This window comes from Copadichromis virginalis, linkage group LG16, assembly GCF_057382275.1.
Source record: "Copadichromis virginalis isolate Kocher_CV1m ecotype Utaka linkage group LG16, C_Virginalis_male_GT1.1, whole genome shotgun sequence".
NCBI lineage: Eukaryota > Metazoa > Chordata > Actinopteri > Cichliformes > Cichlidae > Copadichromis > Copadichromis virginalis.
The window spans coordinates 19,347,139-19,363,078 of NC_140633.1; the positions used below are offsets into that span (position 1 = coordinate 19,347,139).

General features: G+C 44.4%; 1 protein-coding gene across 3 annotated transcripts in view; it reads right to left on the minus strand.

Moving 5' to 3' along the window:
* The window catches only part of mcf2lb (mcf.2 cell line derived transforming sequence-like b), a 49,295-nt gene extending 40,163 nt beyond the window's left edge, over positions 1-9,132 (minus strand). For all 3 annotated transcript variants that reach the window (XM_085435767.1, XM_085435770.1, XM_085435765.1), the window contains exon 1: positions 8,588-9,132. In XM_085435767.1, the coding sequence (XP_085291893.1) occupies positions 8,588-8,666 (79 nt within the window). In that variant the 5' untranslated portion in view covers positions 8,667-9,132. The remainder of the gene's footprint in view (positions 1-8,587) is intronic.
* Positions 9,133-15,940: the final 6,808 nt, after the last annotated feature.

The window sequence follows — 15,940 nt, forward strand, 5'->3', positions numbered from 1 at the left end:
CCATTAAACCCTAAACTCAAATATTTAATTTAATACAAATACTTTGTTTTTAAATGAAAGAAAACACACATTCTCCCCTTCAGTAGGAAGTGGCGGTGTGGTCCAATTATCCCTTTTTGCATTTAGTGGTTTCAAACCCTGGCTACCATCTTTTGTCCAGGAACTCCCAGGGATGATGGCAGGTAAGAAATAAAAAGAAAAAGGTTAGTCAAAAATCAAAGTAATGAAGTGATATGAATACATAAGTAAACTAAATGTACGCGCTCACAAATAGAACAGATGTATCCAAACCAATCAATAAAGTTATTGGAAACTAAAGTGGGTTACTATGTTCAAATGAAGAAATGAAAATACAAGAGTTACTGACTTCAGAGTGTGGACAAGGGTTTGGCCATCACAGACATTCAGCCCTAATCTCCACCTCATCCCTCCATCCCTGTCTTCTTATTAATCATGTCTTATCCCCCATTTATGACATATTCCACCTCCTATACTTAACTTTCTATTACCCTTTTGGTGTTTGGGCACATACTTACATACAGTGCTGTGAAAACTTATTTTCTCTCTCTTCCTGTTTTTTTATTTTTTATTTTTTTATTTCTCACAGTTAACATATTTTAGATTAAATACATTTTAATATCAGACAAAGATAACCCAAGTGTGCTTGAGCTTCAGGGAATGAACTGATGAACTGACAACTTAAATTTCCTCTCCTTCATACAGACCAAAGCAATAACCCAATGTGGTAAAACCTGCAAAGAGCACAAATAAGTAAAGAGTCTACAGTCATGAAAAAAACTCCAAAAGTTGTCAGGGCATTTAACTAAAAACCACAAATGCACACTTATTAATAATGGTGCTTTCTTCTGTGCTCCACACACTTTGACCGGGGATCACCAAAGCCATTAGGATTCATCGTCTGGGGACCTCAAATCGAGCATTGCATTTTCTCAAAGTCAAGCTCAGCTGCAGTCCAAGCTGATCAGCTGATGGCTTAGCTGATACCCTTCTACACAAATGACAAATCCTATATAGGGCCTACTTTTTAAGTCTGACTGCAGTTGCAGCATATCACCATCTTCACCTCAGGTCCACCTTTCATGATTTCTTCTCTATTTAATCAAAGTTATACTGATGCTCTATTCTTTGTCAAGGTCTTACTGCTTCTGTCCCTGCCTCTGGGGTTTCATGTACATTAGAGGAAGGTCACAGGACACAGCCACACTGCTAAATATAAACCACTGCAGATTGAAATCTTCTCTACACTACAGTCGTCCAGACTGAAACTTTTGTTCAAAATGGTCTCATTTAGTAAATGTTTCAGTGTATCCCAAAGTGGTGGATATATATATATATATACACTCAACAAAAATATAAACGCAACACCTTTGTTACTGCTCCCATTCCCCATGGGATGGACGTAGAGACCTAAAATTCATTCCAGATACACAATATAACCATCCCTCCCAAACAGTGGTCACAAATCAGTCCAAGTGTGTGGTAGTGGGCACATCTGCTATATTGAGATAATCCATCCCACCTCACAGGTGTGCCACATCAGGATGCTGATCTGACATCATGAGTAGTGCACAGGTGTACCTCAGACTGCCCACAACAAAAGGCCACCCTGGAATGTGCAGTTTTGTCTCACAACAAAATGCCACAGATGCCACAAGCAATGAGGGAGCGTGCAATTGGCATGCTGACAGCAGGAATGTCAATCAGATCTGTCGCCCATGCATTGAATGTTCATTTCTCAACCATAAGCCGTCTCCACAGGCGTTTCAGAGAATATGGCAGCACATCCAACCGGCCTCACAACCGCAGACCTCGTGTAACCACACCAGCCCAGGACCTCCACATCCAGCAGGTTCACCTCCAAGATCGTCTGAGACCAGCCACCCAGACAGCTGCTGGAACAATTGGTTTGCACAACAAAACAATTTCTGCACAAACTGTCAGAAACCGTCTCAGGGACGCTCAACTGCATGCCCGTCGTCCTCATCGGGGTCTTGACCTGACTCCAGCTCGTCGCCGTAACAGACTTGTGTGGGCAAATGCTCACATTCGATGGCGTCTGGCACATTGGAGAGGTGTGCGCTTCACGGATGAATCATGGTTCACATTGTTCAGGGCAGATGGCAGCTGAGAATGTCCCAGTTCTTGCATGGCCAGCATACTCACCGGACATGTCACCCATTGAGCATGTTCGGGATGTGCTTGACCGGCGTATACGACAGCGTGTACCAGTTCCCACGAATATCCAACAACCTCGCACAGCCATTGAAGTGGAGTGGACCAACATTCCACAGGCCACAATTGACAATCTGATAGACTCCATGCGACGATGTGTTGCACTGCATGAGGCAAATGGTGGTCACACCAGATACTGACCGGTTCTGGGTCCCCAGACCCACAATAGCGCAAAAAACTGCACATTCCAGGGTGGCCTTTTGTTGTGGGCAGTCTGAGGTACACCTGTGCACTACTCATGATGTCAGATCAGCATCCTGATGTGGCACACCTGTGAGGTGGGATGGATTATCTCAATATAGCAGATGTGCCCACTACCACACATTTGGACTGATTTGTGACCACTGTTTGGGAGGGATGGTTATATTGTGTATCTGGAATGAATTTTAGGTCTCTACGTCCATCCCATGGGGAATGGGAGCAGTAACAAAGGTGTTGCGTTTATATTTTTGTTGAGTGTATATATATATATATATATATTTTTTTTGGCCTGTCCCGTTTGGCTCTTTTGCCATCAGAATTGTTGTCTAAAGGCAAAGAAAGATGCCCAACGGATTTACTTTACCAAACTGACCATCCCAGCCTTGCCGTAATGGTCCATTTGATTCACCTTTTATTGTTTATTTTATTTTCACTTACTGAATACGGGACAGACTTGACTGGGGGAAAGAAGGGGAGAAAGAAAGAGGGAAAGAGAAACAGCTGAGAAGAGGGACGGGGGAGAAGGGCAAAAGACAAAAACCAACAGAACGGGCAGAGAAAAAAAAATGCACATATCAATCACCTGGATCACCTGCTGAGAAAGAAAAAAGAAAGCAAGCAGAAGAGAACAAGAGTAATAGAATAAACAACATCACAATGATATATGGGAATATGACAGTAAATACTAAATATTAAACATTATTGTGCAGCACATAAGATCAACAGAACACAGTGTGCTTTGAGGTAGGAGCCAAAAAGGGTGTAGTTTGTGGGTGTGATCACCCGTGTGTACACCTGTGAGCATGGACGCGCTTGTTGTTGTTTTTTTTAAAAGGTTCCTTCATGTAATGATCTGCTAGAGGGTGTGGGGGGGGCCACAGCCCCATCCTCCAGGGCGTGAAGCAGGTGTGGAGGAGATCAAAACTCCAGACATCCAGAGGCCCCCAGAACACAAGAGACCAAGGAAGACCAACAGAGGGGCAGCCGCGCCACTGTCCCGGAAAGAGCTGAGGAGAGTCCCAGATGAGGGCTCACTCAGCAGCCGCGGAGCAGAAGCCAGGGGGAGTTGCAGTGACGCGCCCGTGAGCTCCGCCGGCAGCCAGCTGCGCCTGAGTGACCGAGCCCCAGGCCGAGAGGCCGGGGGCACCCCACCTCCGAAGTGGCCCGAGCGAGCCCCAGGCTCCAGGCCCCGATAAGCGGCCGCCAAGGAGTGAGCCGGTGTGTACCTGGACGCCCACCCCCGGACACAAAGAACCACCAACGCACCGATGTCTGAGGGAGTCCGCCACTGGCAGGGGAAGTGGTGGTAGGGGGAGATAGGCCTCCAAACCTTGGAGGGCCTGAGATGTCCCCAGAGAGGTGGCGCCTGACACCCAACCTGACATATAGACACAGACATACAGGCACACACAGATACAAACATCCATTCCCACCCTCATGCTCTCATATGCACTTACTCCACACTCAACCAACGTGGAGACAGACATAAAGAGACGCTGTACACACGATCACACTCCCCAAGCGTACTCTACAAACCGGGTCTAGGTCCCCCCGCCTCTGGAGGGGGGAACTGCACCCAGACCCAGGTGGTGTTTCCCTTTTCCCTGCGGTGGGGGGAGGCAGACCGCCCCGACTCCGCAGCAGCAGGGAGGCCCCACACTCCAGACCGCAGTCGGACGGCCAACTCCTCCTAGTCCTAGCCCCCCTGCTCCAGCAGGTCGCAGAGAATGGGGGTGAGAGAAGACTCCAAACCTCCCTCCAGCCGCTCATTGTAGTGTTGATGCATGTGTGTTTTAAGGTGCATTTAAAACCCAGGAGGGCTTGGAGCTACCTGCCAGAGAGCAGCAGGTAAGCGCATGGTCCCTCCTGCTAGCCCTCAATGTCTACGTGTATTTAAAATTGAGAGGTGGGCAACGATGCCAGGGGTGGGGTGTACACCCTGATGGTACTTTGGACTCCGTGCATCGTGCCCACCCCCAAGATCCTATATGTATGTGTAATGAGAGTGTGAGTAATGTGAATGTCTAAGTTGTGGGATAAAATTGAGGCAGAGGCAGCCAGAAGGGGACAGAGGGGGGGGGGGGGGGGGGGGGGTAGCCTCCTCTGCACCCTGGTGACATACCCCTACTCCAAGGCCCTGCATGTGTGGGTGGTTGTGGTGGAGCGGGAAGGGGGAGGCAGCTGGAGATGGGGAGGGAAGGAAGGGAGGGGCAAGTGACCCCTCCCTGGGGCCAGCTCCCCCGCTGACCCCAGTAGGCACCCCCACACTCCGCGACCCGCCAGGGAAAGGGGGCCCAGGCCCATCCAGACCGGGGCCCAGTGCAGCAGCGCCGCCCGGCCCCACAGAGCCCGGGACAGTCCACCCAACCCCACCACAGAGAAAACTGCACCCACCCCACCATCCACTCATCTTCCAGACTACATAAGACAATAAACACCCAGGCTGAGATCTTCCTCCACCTCTCCTGTATCTCCCCCTCCTGCAGAGGGAGCTCCTGAGGAGAGGAAAGCTCCTGCAAGATGTGACAATCTCCCCCACCAGTTGAAGAGCCCCCCAGGTGGCTCGATGCACCGGCGGCACCCTGCTCCAGGGCTGGGCCCCCATGCACCCACCTGCCCACAACCCCGGCAACACACCAACCAGGACCCAAGCCCCCGAGGCCCGGTCCGGGTCCCAGCCCAGAGACAGAGCACCCCCAGAACCTCACGCCCATCCCGGACCCACCCAGGGGCAGCCAGGCTACCAGGTCAGTAACCCACGTCCGTCAGCACAGACCCTCCCCTAGCCCCGCTGCACGCAGCCGCGAGGAAACAGTCACCTGAGAGCCAACAGAGCCCCTAACCGGACATGACCGCTACCCCGGGTTGAGCCCCCCAAGGAAGATGCCTCCGGGGAACCCCCCGACGCCCTAAGCCTGTCCCTACCCCCACACCAATCACAACAGTGAAGGCGGGACCAAACTATGACCCCCCACCCCCACTAGGTGATGGAGCTGATCAAAGGAGCCCAGAGCAATTGATCTGATGTGGTGGCAGAGGCTGTATCAAGACTAATGTAATAAAAGTGGTGGATATATATAGTGATACATTAGATTTTGTTTTACATGAAACAGTAATTGTAACTAGCAAAAGACAAATTTAGAATGCTTTTACTACCACTCTTGCTATCCCTAGGTACTATATCTCTCTGAGCATGGCTGGCTAGCTGGAAGCTGATAGTTGCCTGCTGGATCCATCTGGTTATACACCTGCTCTGCCTTTAAGGATGAACAGCATAGCCCACTTAGGGCAGAATGAACCATTGACCTTTAGCTTAAAAAGGAACCTGACACAATATAGTATTTGATTTATACACCTCCTTGTTGAGTTAATGTTCCATCAATGAAACAGTGAAAAATCTGCTCAGTTACAAATGACCATTATCAAAATGTAACCATACTCATGGGATAGATGGACTGCTTTCAAGCAAAGGTTCATGAGAGTCAGCTCCTTCCAAGCCATAAACTCCCCCACGCAATATATAATAAGCCTCTTCCACTTGGCTTGCATGCGTGTGCTGCACGATAAATAAAAAATAAAGAAACAGCCCCCCTAAGCTTCACCAGCTGCAGAAGAACACATTCCTGCTGGAAAAGCCGACACCTGTGACTCAGTGAACTAGATGTGTCCTTTTAAATCAGCTGGAAGTAGGTCAAATGCCCAGTTAGAAAGTCAGAAAGAGGCTTCCAGTGATTATGGCTCTAAGTATTATATTCGTAGTTAACCTACTGTTTTCCTTTCAGTTAACTGACTAATGGTTCTGCCAATTAAATTACTGAGCATGGTGCTGTGGATTGGTTCATCAGTGTTATTGTACTAGAAAACCTCCACAATTGTTAAAAGGACTGCCATGAAATTTCATGGTTTACACATGACGCTAGTGATCCCATGACTTCCTGTACGAAAACAACAGGTGTCTTTAATTGTGATTTTGTGAGTGAACATCTAAGTATTTAATAAACTGCCATAAAGGCTCACACACCTACACAAAGACCCACGCACACGTCCCTTAGAATGATTACCGTGGTGATCCTTTAACCTGTATTCTAGCACCATCATCAGGTCAAAGTTTTGATGTGTCTAATATTTTGGTTTATTACCTGTATAAGTGTAATTCGCAACAATCTGATCAAAATCCGTTAGCTTTATTTAATTGCATTTAGGAAAAGCTACCATTTACCCAATATTTTATTTTCTCTCTCCCTTGAATAAGCTGTAAAAAACGACTCTTGTCCACCCACAGCTTACTACATTGACGAATGAACTGGATCACCCATCATCTTTACCAAAAAAGGAAAATGCACTCAGCTACAGGTCATGATCCAAATAGATGCTTTTGGTTTATATCACGTTGTGTTGCACTCATGCTAATGGCGCTGCAAAGACAGCCAGCAGCCAGAAGTTGAAACAGACAGGAGTGCAGTATTCCCCAAGGGACAAAAAAAAAAAGCAATTAATACTTCAGCTTTCTACAGTGTACAATGCAACATCCATCAGAGAATGGATCAGAGAAAAACAAGAAGAAAAAAACAGTTCTTCAAGTTAGATGATGCTAAATCCTATGCATCCTTAGCTGACTCAATTCCCCAAATCTCCCTTTTCCTCACTCTCCCTTCCTCTCTGCTGTCTTCTGTGATCAGCGTTACTCTCCTCTCTGAGCCGATTGCTGCTCTCATTCTCCTGCCACAGCGAATTCCTGTCACACTTCTTTATAAACAGCTACCAGGGACTGGATTAATGTACAGTTTTAGGATAGTATTGCAAACTTAAAAACCCCCAGGAACAATATGACCTTATTTTCATTTTGATTTTAGCTAAGTAGAGTGATGCAATTCTTGATTTGCCTTTAGAGTCTTTGCATTTTCATTCCTCTAGCCTGGGCATAGCCAAGTCCCCCCTCCTTAGTCAAGTCCACCCACTCACTACTGCCATGCTTTCATCATCTTAAAAATGAAACCATGCAAAGGGGAAACCAGTAAATGCACTTAGTAAAACATTATTTCCTCTCACTTTAGCTTGACATGTACAGGTGCAAAATGAAATGAGGGTCTGAAAGCTATAACTCTTTAGGGTAGGCTTTTCTAAGTAAGGTTTTACAAACATTAAATAAAATATTAACACACCCAAGTGTTTGGCAGGTTGTCTGTGCAGGCTGTGCAGGCTGTGCATGTGTGCGTTCATGCTTATTAGAGTGGTTGTGTGCTGGCAGTGAGTGGATTAGGGGAGATCTCTATAAATGGATCAAAAGGGACCAGAAGCAAAGATCACAAATCACATCAGTGGCATTAATTTAGCACAGGAGAAACGTCTGTCCTTGATTTGGTGGCGATAAATCAAGAAGCTGCAAAAGCAGGAGAACGTCATATATAGAGTAGAAAAAAAGCCGTCTAACCACAAAAACACCATGAGGGGAGCTCAGGAAGGCAGACCTAACAGCAAAATCAGTAAAAGAAACCGTGCGAATATTCGGAAATGAAAAGGTTATGTTAAATAATCATTCTACGGTTACAGAGGAAGGTCATTGTGTCTCATTTTTTAAAAACACTTTTGCTAATCAGACATATTCCACACACTATAGTTTTCTAGGGTGGAGTACTACAATTGGGGTTAGTGAGGTAGTGTATCACAACACAAACCACCCTGTGTACAGCCTGCGTTTCTGTAAAAAAATGAGACAGCTTTTCATGCAATAGTATTTCTGTTTATCCGCATTGTAAATACTTTAATATCTCTTTAATGTCAGCATGAACCAGATTTTATTTCAGAGGATAAAATCGTATTCCGACTAAGCACCTGCATGTCTTGAGGCAGAATGATCATGAACAGCAGCACATTCAAGCTTGTGTGGTTTCCTGTACAACACGCTTCGACATTGTGATCCTGCATTGGCTTTGTAAACTGCTTTTGTTTTGATGTCCATTTGGACTTGATTCCATCAAGGCAAAGGAATAATATGTCTCTTACTGTGTCTGCATTTTAGTAATAGTATTTTCACCTATGTCTATGTTTAAGATCAACATGCAACATCCTCAGCAAGCAAAAAATACAATGACCAGAGACAAGAGCTGCTTCCAATTGTGTCGTTGCCACCCACCTATGCTTTGGGTGACGGTCCTCAGTCTCACTAGCAGCTCACCGAGGGCCATCTCCTCTGTCTTCATCCACAGGATCATCCTCCAGAGGGACAGTGGAAGACCAGCTGTCCAGCTAAGAGACGCTTTTGTAGGAAGAAGAGACAGCTTGCCTGCTTTTTGCTGAGCGGTGCTATGGAAGAGTGGATGGTGGTGAGGGAGACTGTTGAGTTGAGCAGAAGGGAAGAGGGAGATGCGACAGGGTAAACGAACCTAGGATGTGAGTTAAAAATCTAGAGGAAAGAGAGGTAAAAGGGGGTGTGCGCTTGTGAAAAATGAATGCTCTCCAGGATGGAGTGGATGCTGCTGAGACAGATGAGGAAATGATGCTGATGCTGAAGCTGTTATGGCTGTGACAGCCTCAGCCACAGTGACGAGTCTCCTGCAGGAAAATGCAGCGCAAAGGATGGTGAAGGAGGGAGACGGGGAGGAGGTGGAGCAGCAGACAGCCTCATTCACACATGCATGCTTCTGCCTCAGCACACATGATGGTGCAGACCTGGCAGGCAGATTGGGGGAGGGGATGTGAAGGTCAGCATAACAGTTTTGCACAAACAGCTGATCCAATAGTGACATCCAGCGTAAAGGAAAGGGACAACAGCTTTGTCATGAAACATTCTTATCTGCAGAAACAGAGACGGCAATGGTACCAATGCCGGCCATGCATCATTGATTATGCTGCATTGCCACCATGTGACGGCACATGGTTATGACAAAATACAGTAGGATCATCTTCGGTAACCCTCTTTGCAAATTCCATGTGTAAACAAACTTCACAGACTGCATATATAAGAGCTTTAATTACATGCATCCTTGACACAGCTAGGTAAGACGCTCAATAAAATGAGGGATGAATTTCATAAATCTGTATTCATTGTGGGTGCTGGTTGCTGCTTATCTAGTTTCTAATGTTTTAGCGATGTCTTGTGTAGACTCAAAAGCTGAAAATACAAGATAATCCAGGGAAATTCAAAGAAAATGTCACTCAGACAATAGCAATACAGCATTTAATCCATAAGTTAGCAGACAGACCTCTTAAGTGAGGACCATCATTATTGTGTACTTTTCCATTCAGGTGACACTAGGTCTCTTCTGGGGACTCTGACCCCAGTGACCTTATATTTTTTAGCACTAATGTAGAACAAGAGGTTTATTGTTGTTTACACGCACACTGTGTCTGAGGAGGATGTGCGGAAGTGCTTCAGGAAGGTGAACGCACGCAAAGCTACTGGTCCGGACGGGATTCCCGGCCGCGTCCTCAGGTCATGCGCGGCTCAGCTGGCTGGAGTGTTCACGCACATCTTCAACCTTTCCCTCTCTCTGTCTGTAGTCCCAGCCTGCTTCAAAATGGCCACCATCGTCCCTGTACCCAAATCCTCCACCATCTCCTCATTGAACGACTGGCGACCTGTAGCCCTGACCCCCATCGTAAGCAAATGCTTCGAGAAGCTGGTCAGGGACTTCATCTGCTCTGCACTACCCGACTCACTGGACCCTCTACAGTTTGCATACCGCCACAACAGGTCCACTGATGATGCCATAGCCCTGACACTACACACTGCCCTGTCACACCTGGAGAAGAGAGACACGTATGTGAGAATGCTGTTTGTAGATTACAGCTCAGCATTCAATACCATCGTTCCCTCGAAGCTGGACAGGAAACTGCAGGATCTAGGACTGAGCAGCTCCCTCTGCAGCTGGATCCTTAGCTTCCTGTCTGACAGACGCCAGGTGGTCAGACTGGGCAGCATCACCTCATCCCCCATCACACTGAACACTGGTGCTCCACAGGGGTGTGTACTGAGCCCTCTCCTGTACTCACTCTACACCTACGACTGCACAGCCACTAACAGCTCCAACATCATTGTGAAGTTTGCGGACGACACTACAGTGGTGGGTCTTATCACCAACGGTGATGAGACGGCTTACAGGGAGGAGGTCAGCGCCCTGACCCACTGGTGTCAAGACAACCATCTCACCCTCAACGTCGTAAAGACAAAGGAGTTGATAGTGGACTTCCGGAGGTGCAGAGAAGTACACACCCCCATCACCATCAACGGCGCTGCTGTGGAGAGAGTGAGCAGCTTCCGGTTCCTTGGTGTACATCTGGCTGAGGATCTTACGTGGTCAGTACACACAAACAAAACAGTGACGAAGGCGCAGCAGCGCCTCTTCTTTCTCAGGAGACTGAAAAGATTCGGCATGAGCCCCCGCATCCTCAGGACCTTCTATCACTGTGCCATTGAGAGCATCCTCACTGGATGCATCACCACCTGGTATGGCAACAGCACCGCCTACAACTGCAAAGCTCTCCAGCGAGTAGTGCGGTGCTCTGAACGGATAATTGGAGGTGAGCTTCCCTCCCTCCAAGACATCTACAGGAAGCGCTGCCTGAGGAAAGCGGGGAGGATCATCAAGGACTCCAGTCACCCCAGCCATAAACTGTTCAGACTGCTTCCATCAGGAAGGAGGTTCTGCAGCATCCGGTCCCGTACCAGCAGACTGAGAGACAGCTTCTTCCACCAGGCCATCAGACTGCTGAACACGTCATAGACACCTCAGCTTCACTACTGGAACTTCAACATTATGCACTCCACACTGTATATAAATGCCATTTGTTTTGCACATATTCAACTCTGTATATTTTATATATTTTATTATTATTATTATTATTATTATTATTATTATTATTTTACTATTTAATTTGTAAAAATGTGTATACACACACACACACACACACACACACACACACACACACACACGTAGAAAAATATTTAGTATACACATCCAGAAATGCATACACTATTATATATTGTACATATATTTATTAGTTTCAGGTTGGCCATTCTTGTATTTTGCTCGTTTGTGTTGTTGTGTTTGCACATCTCTGTTACTTGTGGGGCTCGCACACAAGAATTTCACTCGCATGTGCTGTGCCAGTGTGCCTGCACATGTGATGTGACAATAAAAAGTGATTTGATTTGATTTGATTTGATTTATCTGTCATTGCTCTACTCCAGTTATGTCAGATGTTCACTCATTTTCTTACACTGCCATAGTTGTACGGCAGGGATGTTCTTGCCATCTGTAGAGGCTGAAGCCACTGAGGTGTTCGTTGACGGGGGTGACGCGATGTCACTGGTATGTCTGAATTCATTAAACAGTCGAATAACTCCAGCCTTACTTATTGACAATAAGATGGGCACATTCTGGCTTGACTGGTTGACACCTCAAGATAGAAGTGGTATTGTCAGTTAGTCTAGAGAGAAATCTGTGACATTGCATGATGAACTTTCTTCTCGTTTATATCATGAGGACTAACCCTAACTGCCCTAACCCAGAACTGCAAACATTTATGATAACTGGCAAGTCTGGCGAGTCTTTCAAATTGTTGTGGAAGAATTTTGCCCCACTCTTCTTTACAGAATTTGCAAATTGCATTGCAGTTTTCAAGCATAAATGGCTTGTTTAACTTCATGCCAAAACATGTCAATTGGACTCAGTTCAGACTTTTTTCACTCCAAAACCTACCGTTTGTTTTGTGAGCCATTCAGAGATGGACTTGCCTGTATGTTTCGGATCATTGTCCCACTGCATAAACCAAGTGATCTTGAGCTTTAGGACACAAACTGGTGGAAATCCTCTTTTAGGATTTTCTGGTAGAAAACAGAACATTCATCAATTACGGCAAATTGTCCAGGTCCTGAAGTGGCAAAGCAGCCTCTGACCATCACACTATCACCAACATGTTTGATTGTTGCTTTAATGCTCTTTCTATGAAATGCTGTGTTAGTTTTATGTAAAATGTAACAGAACTTAAACTTTCCAAAAAGTCCAACTTTAGTCTTGTAGTCCACAGAATTTTTACCTAAAAGACTCTGTGTGTTTTTTTTGGTCAGGAGTGGTTTTCGCCAAGTCTCCAATGGATGCCATTTTTGCCCAGTTGCTTTCTTATTGTTGAATCATGAACTCCGACTTAAACTGAAATAAGTGAGGCCTGCAGTTCTTTTGATGTTTTTCTGGTTTCTTTTGTGGCCTCCTGGATGACTTGTGAGTGTACTTCTGGAGTGATTTTGGCAAGCTGGCCACTCTTGGGAAGGTTCACCACTGTTCCAAATTGTCTCTATTAGTGAATAATGGCTCTCACTGTGATTCACTGGAGTCCCAAAGCCTGGGAAATGGTTTTTAACCATTTCCAGACTGGTAGATGACTTTGTTTCTCATCTGTTCTTGAGTTGCTATGTGTGTGGCCAAATACAAAGTTCTACAGGCAGGATGGAGATGCAGCCCAGTGACTGCGTAGAGCTAGCGCCAACTTGTGGGTGGAGCATTTTGGTGAAGTTTTGATGAACTGTGACATACTATATTGCTGAAAATATTCACTCACCCATTGAAGTCAAGTCATTGAATTCAATCACTTCCATGGCTATGTGTGCAACTTGTCTGCTAGCTAGCTAATGTCCAGCTAACTTCACTCAGAGATGGAGAAAGAAAGACAGGTCAGGACAGGAATACCTAGTTAAAGGTAAGGACTGCTCAGTGGTATTTAATAAACTGGAAATATATGCAAGTTCTCAATTGTTAAATCAGATTTTGGATATGTATTTGATGTGAATTTATGTTATTCTAAATTGAGAGACATCCTGTAAAACAAACTACAGTGTGCTAACTCTACGGGAGGGGATTAGGGCCACTGGGGGGGAAAAAGGATTCTGAGATTGATGTCAGAATTCTAACTAGTCAGAATTCTAACTAGTTAGAATTCTGACTAGTTAGAATTCTGAGAGAAAAGTCAAAATTCTGAGATTAAAATAAGCATTCTGACATTTTCTCAGAATTCTGAGTCAGATTTCTAAACATTTTTTCAGAATTCTCTTTCTCAGAATTCTGACTTTTTTCTCAGAATTCTGAATCATAATTCTAACTTTAATCTCAGAATTCTGAGTCGGAATTCTGAGAAAATGTCAGAATGCTTATTTTAATCTCAGAATTCTGAATCAGAATTCTAACTTTAATTTCTGAGAAAAAAGTCAGAATGCTTATTTTAATCTCAGAATTCTGAGTGTGAATTCTAATTTTAATCTCAGAATTCTGAGTCAGAATTCTGACTTTTTTTTTCTTCAGAATTCTAACTTTAATCTCGGAATTTTGAGTCAGAATTCTGACTTTTTCTCAGAATTCTGGCTATAATCTCAGAATTCTAACTTTAATCTCGGAATTCTGAGTTAGAATTATAACTTTAATCTCAGAAATCTGAGTCAGAATGCTGACTTTAATCTCAGGATTCTGAGAAAAATGTCAGAATTCTTACTATAATCTCAGAATTCTGAGAAAAACGTGAGCATTCTGACTTTAATCTCAGAATTCTGACTCTGGATTCTGACTTCTTTTTTTTTTTTTTTTTGTAGAATTCTGAGTTGGAATTCTGGCCTTAATATCAGAATCCTGAGTGAGAATTCTAACTTTAATCTCAGAATTCTGAGTCAGAAGTCTGAGTGTAATTTCAGAATTCTGAGTGAGAAATCTAACTCAGGATTCTGAGAAAAATGTCAGAATTCTTACTATAATCTCAGAACTCTGAGAAAAACGTGAGAATTCTGACTTTAGTCTCAGAATTCTGACTCTGGATTCTGACTTGTTTTTTTTTTTTTAGAATTCTGAGTCGGAATTCTGACCTTAATCTCAGAATTCTGAGTCAGAAGTCTGAGTGAGAAATCTAACTTTAATCTCAGAATTCTGAGTGAGAATTCTGACTTTTTTCTCAGAAATCTGACTATAATCTCAGAATTCTAATTTTAATCTGAGAATACTGAGTCTGAATTCTAACTTTAATCTCGGAATTTTGAGTCAGAATTCTGACTTTTTTCTCAATTCTGGCTATAATCTCAGAATTCTAACTTTAATCTCGGAATTCTGAGTTAGAATTATAACTTTTTTCTCAATTCTGGCTATAATCTCAGAATTCTAACTTTAATCTCGGAATTCTGAGTTAGAATTATAACTTTAATCTCAGAATTCTGAGTCAGAATGCTGACTTTAATCCCAGAATCCTGAGAAAAAAGTCAGAATTCTGACTAAAATCTCAGAATTCTGTGAAAAAAGTCAGAATTCTGACATTTTTCTCAGGATTCCGACTTTATTCTCAGAATACTGGATTCTGAGATACGATAGGGCCACTGGGGGAAAAAAAAGAATTCTGAGATTAAATTCAGAATTCTTACTAGTTAGTTTGTTAGCACACTGTGTGATGGACAGTGTGCTGGGTGGAGCTGGGTTACATAAAGGATAGCAGAGATAAAAATGAATTTAGCTGAGTGGCATTCACTGAAATTAACCTTCATAGCTACTTTATACCATCTAGTATAAACAAAATATTGTCAGTGTATAAGATGGAAATCAGCCAAGACCATTCATGAAACATCTGCTTACATCTAGTTGAATTCAGTCGTGCAAATCCACACAGAGCAGTAAACCTAATAGTAGCAGCAGTAGGCCAGATCGGCTGATCACAGCCTATACACTAAGAAACCCCACTGGAGCTCACAATAAAAATTTTCAGCTGTGATTCTTTACCCAATGCTGTGCTACTACGACCAATTTTAGGGTTCCCCCACCTGCCAAGTTTCACTTTAACACTCCCCTTTTTTCCATAACTGATTCAAGCAGTGTAGATTCATAAGGACTCATTAGACTGAAATAAAGTTTGCATTCCCATTTGTATTCCCACACTATGTTAATGTGATTTTAATTACATGAATATAACATAAGGTTCAACTAGCTTTCCACAGAAATAGCTGGTAGAAACATCTTCAAAAGAGCTACTTTGAGTACGTTTCAGAGCCCGTACTTTTTCACTTTTACTTGAGTAATGAAGTTGAATCAATACTTTAACTTTCATAAAATTTCTGTACTTTTGCTTCCTCTACAAAGCAGCTGCCATCCAAGCATTACATCAGCAAGTGCAACGCACTGAATGCAGTGGTGTAAAGCACACCACTACTGGACTCTAGAGGAGCGGAAACATGTCCTTTGGAGTGATGAATCACACTTCTCTGTCCGGCAATTCCCAGAACAGTGCTTGTGTGACTGCATTGTACCAAGTGTAAGTTGGGACAACTCCTCCCCCCCAAAAGTTAGGTGGAGGGGGAATTATGCTACAGGGCTGTTTTTCAGGAGTCGGGCTCGGCTCTTGCAGAAAGCCTTCCCAGATGAGTTGACGCTGTTGTAGCTACAAAGGCTGGGCCGACATGTTCAATCCTATCGATCAAGAATGAAATGTTACTCAGTTGCATCTACGTGTGATGGCAGATGAGCAA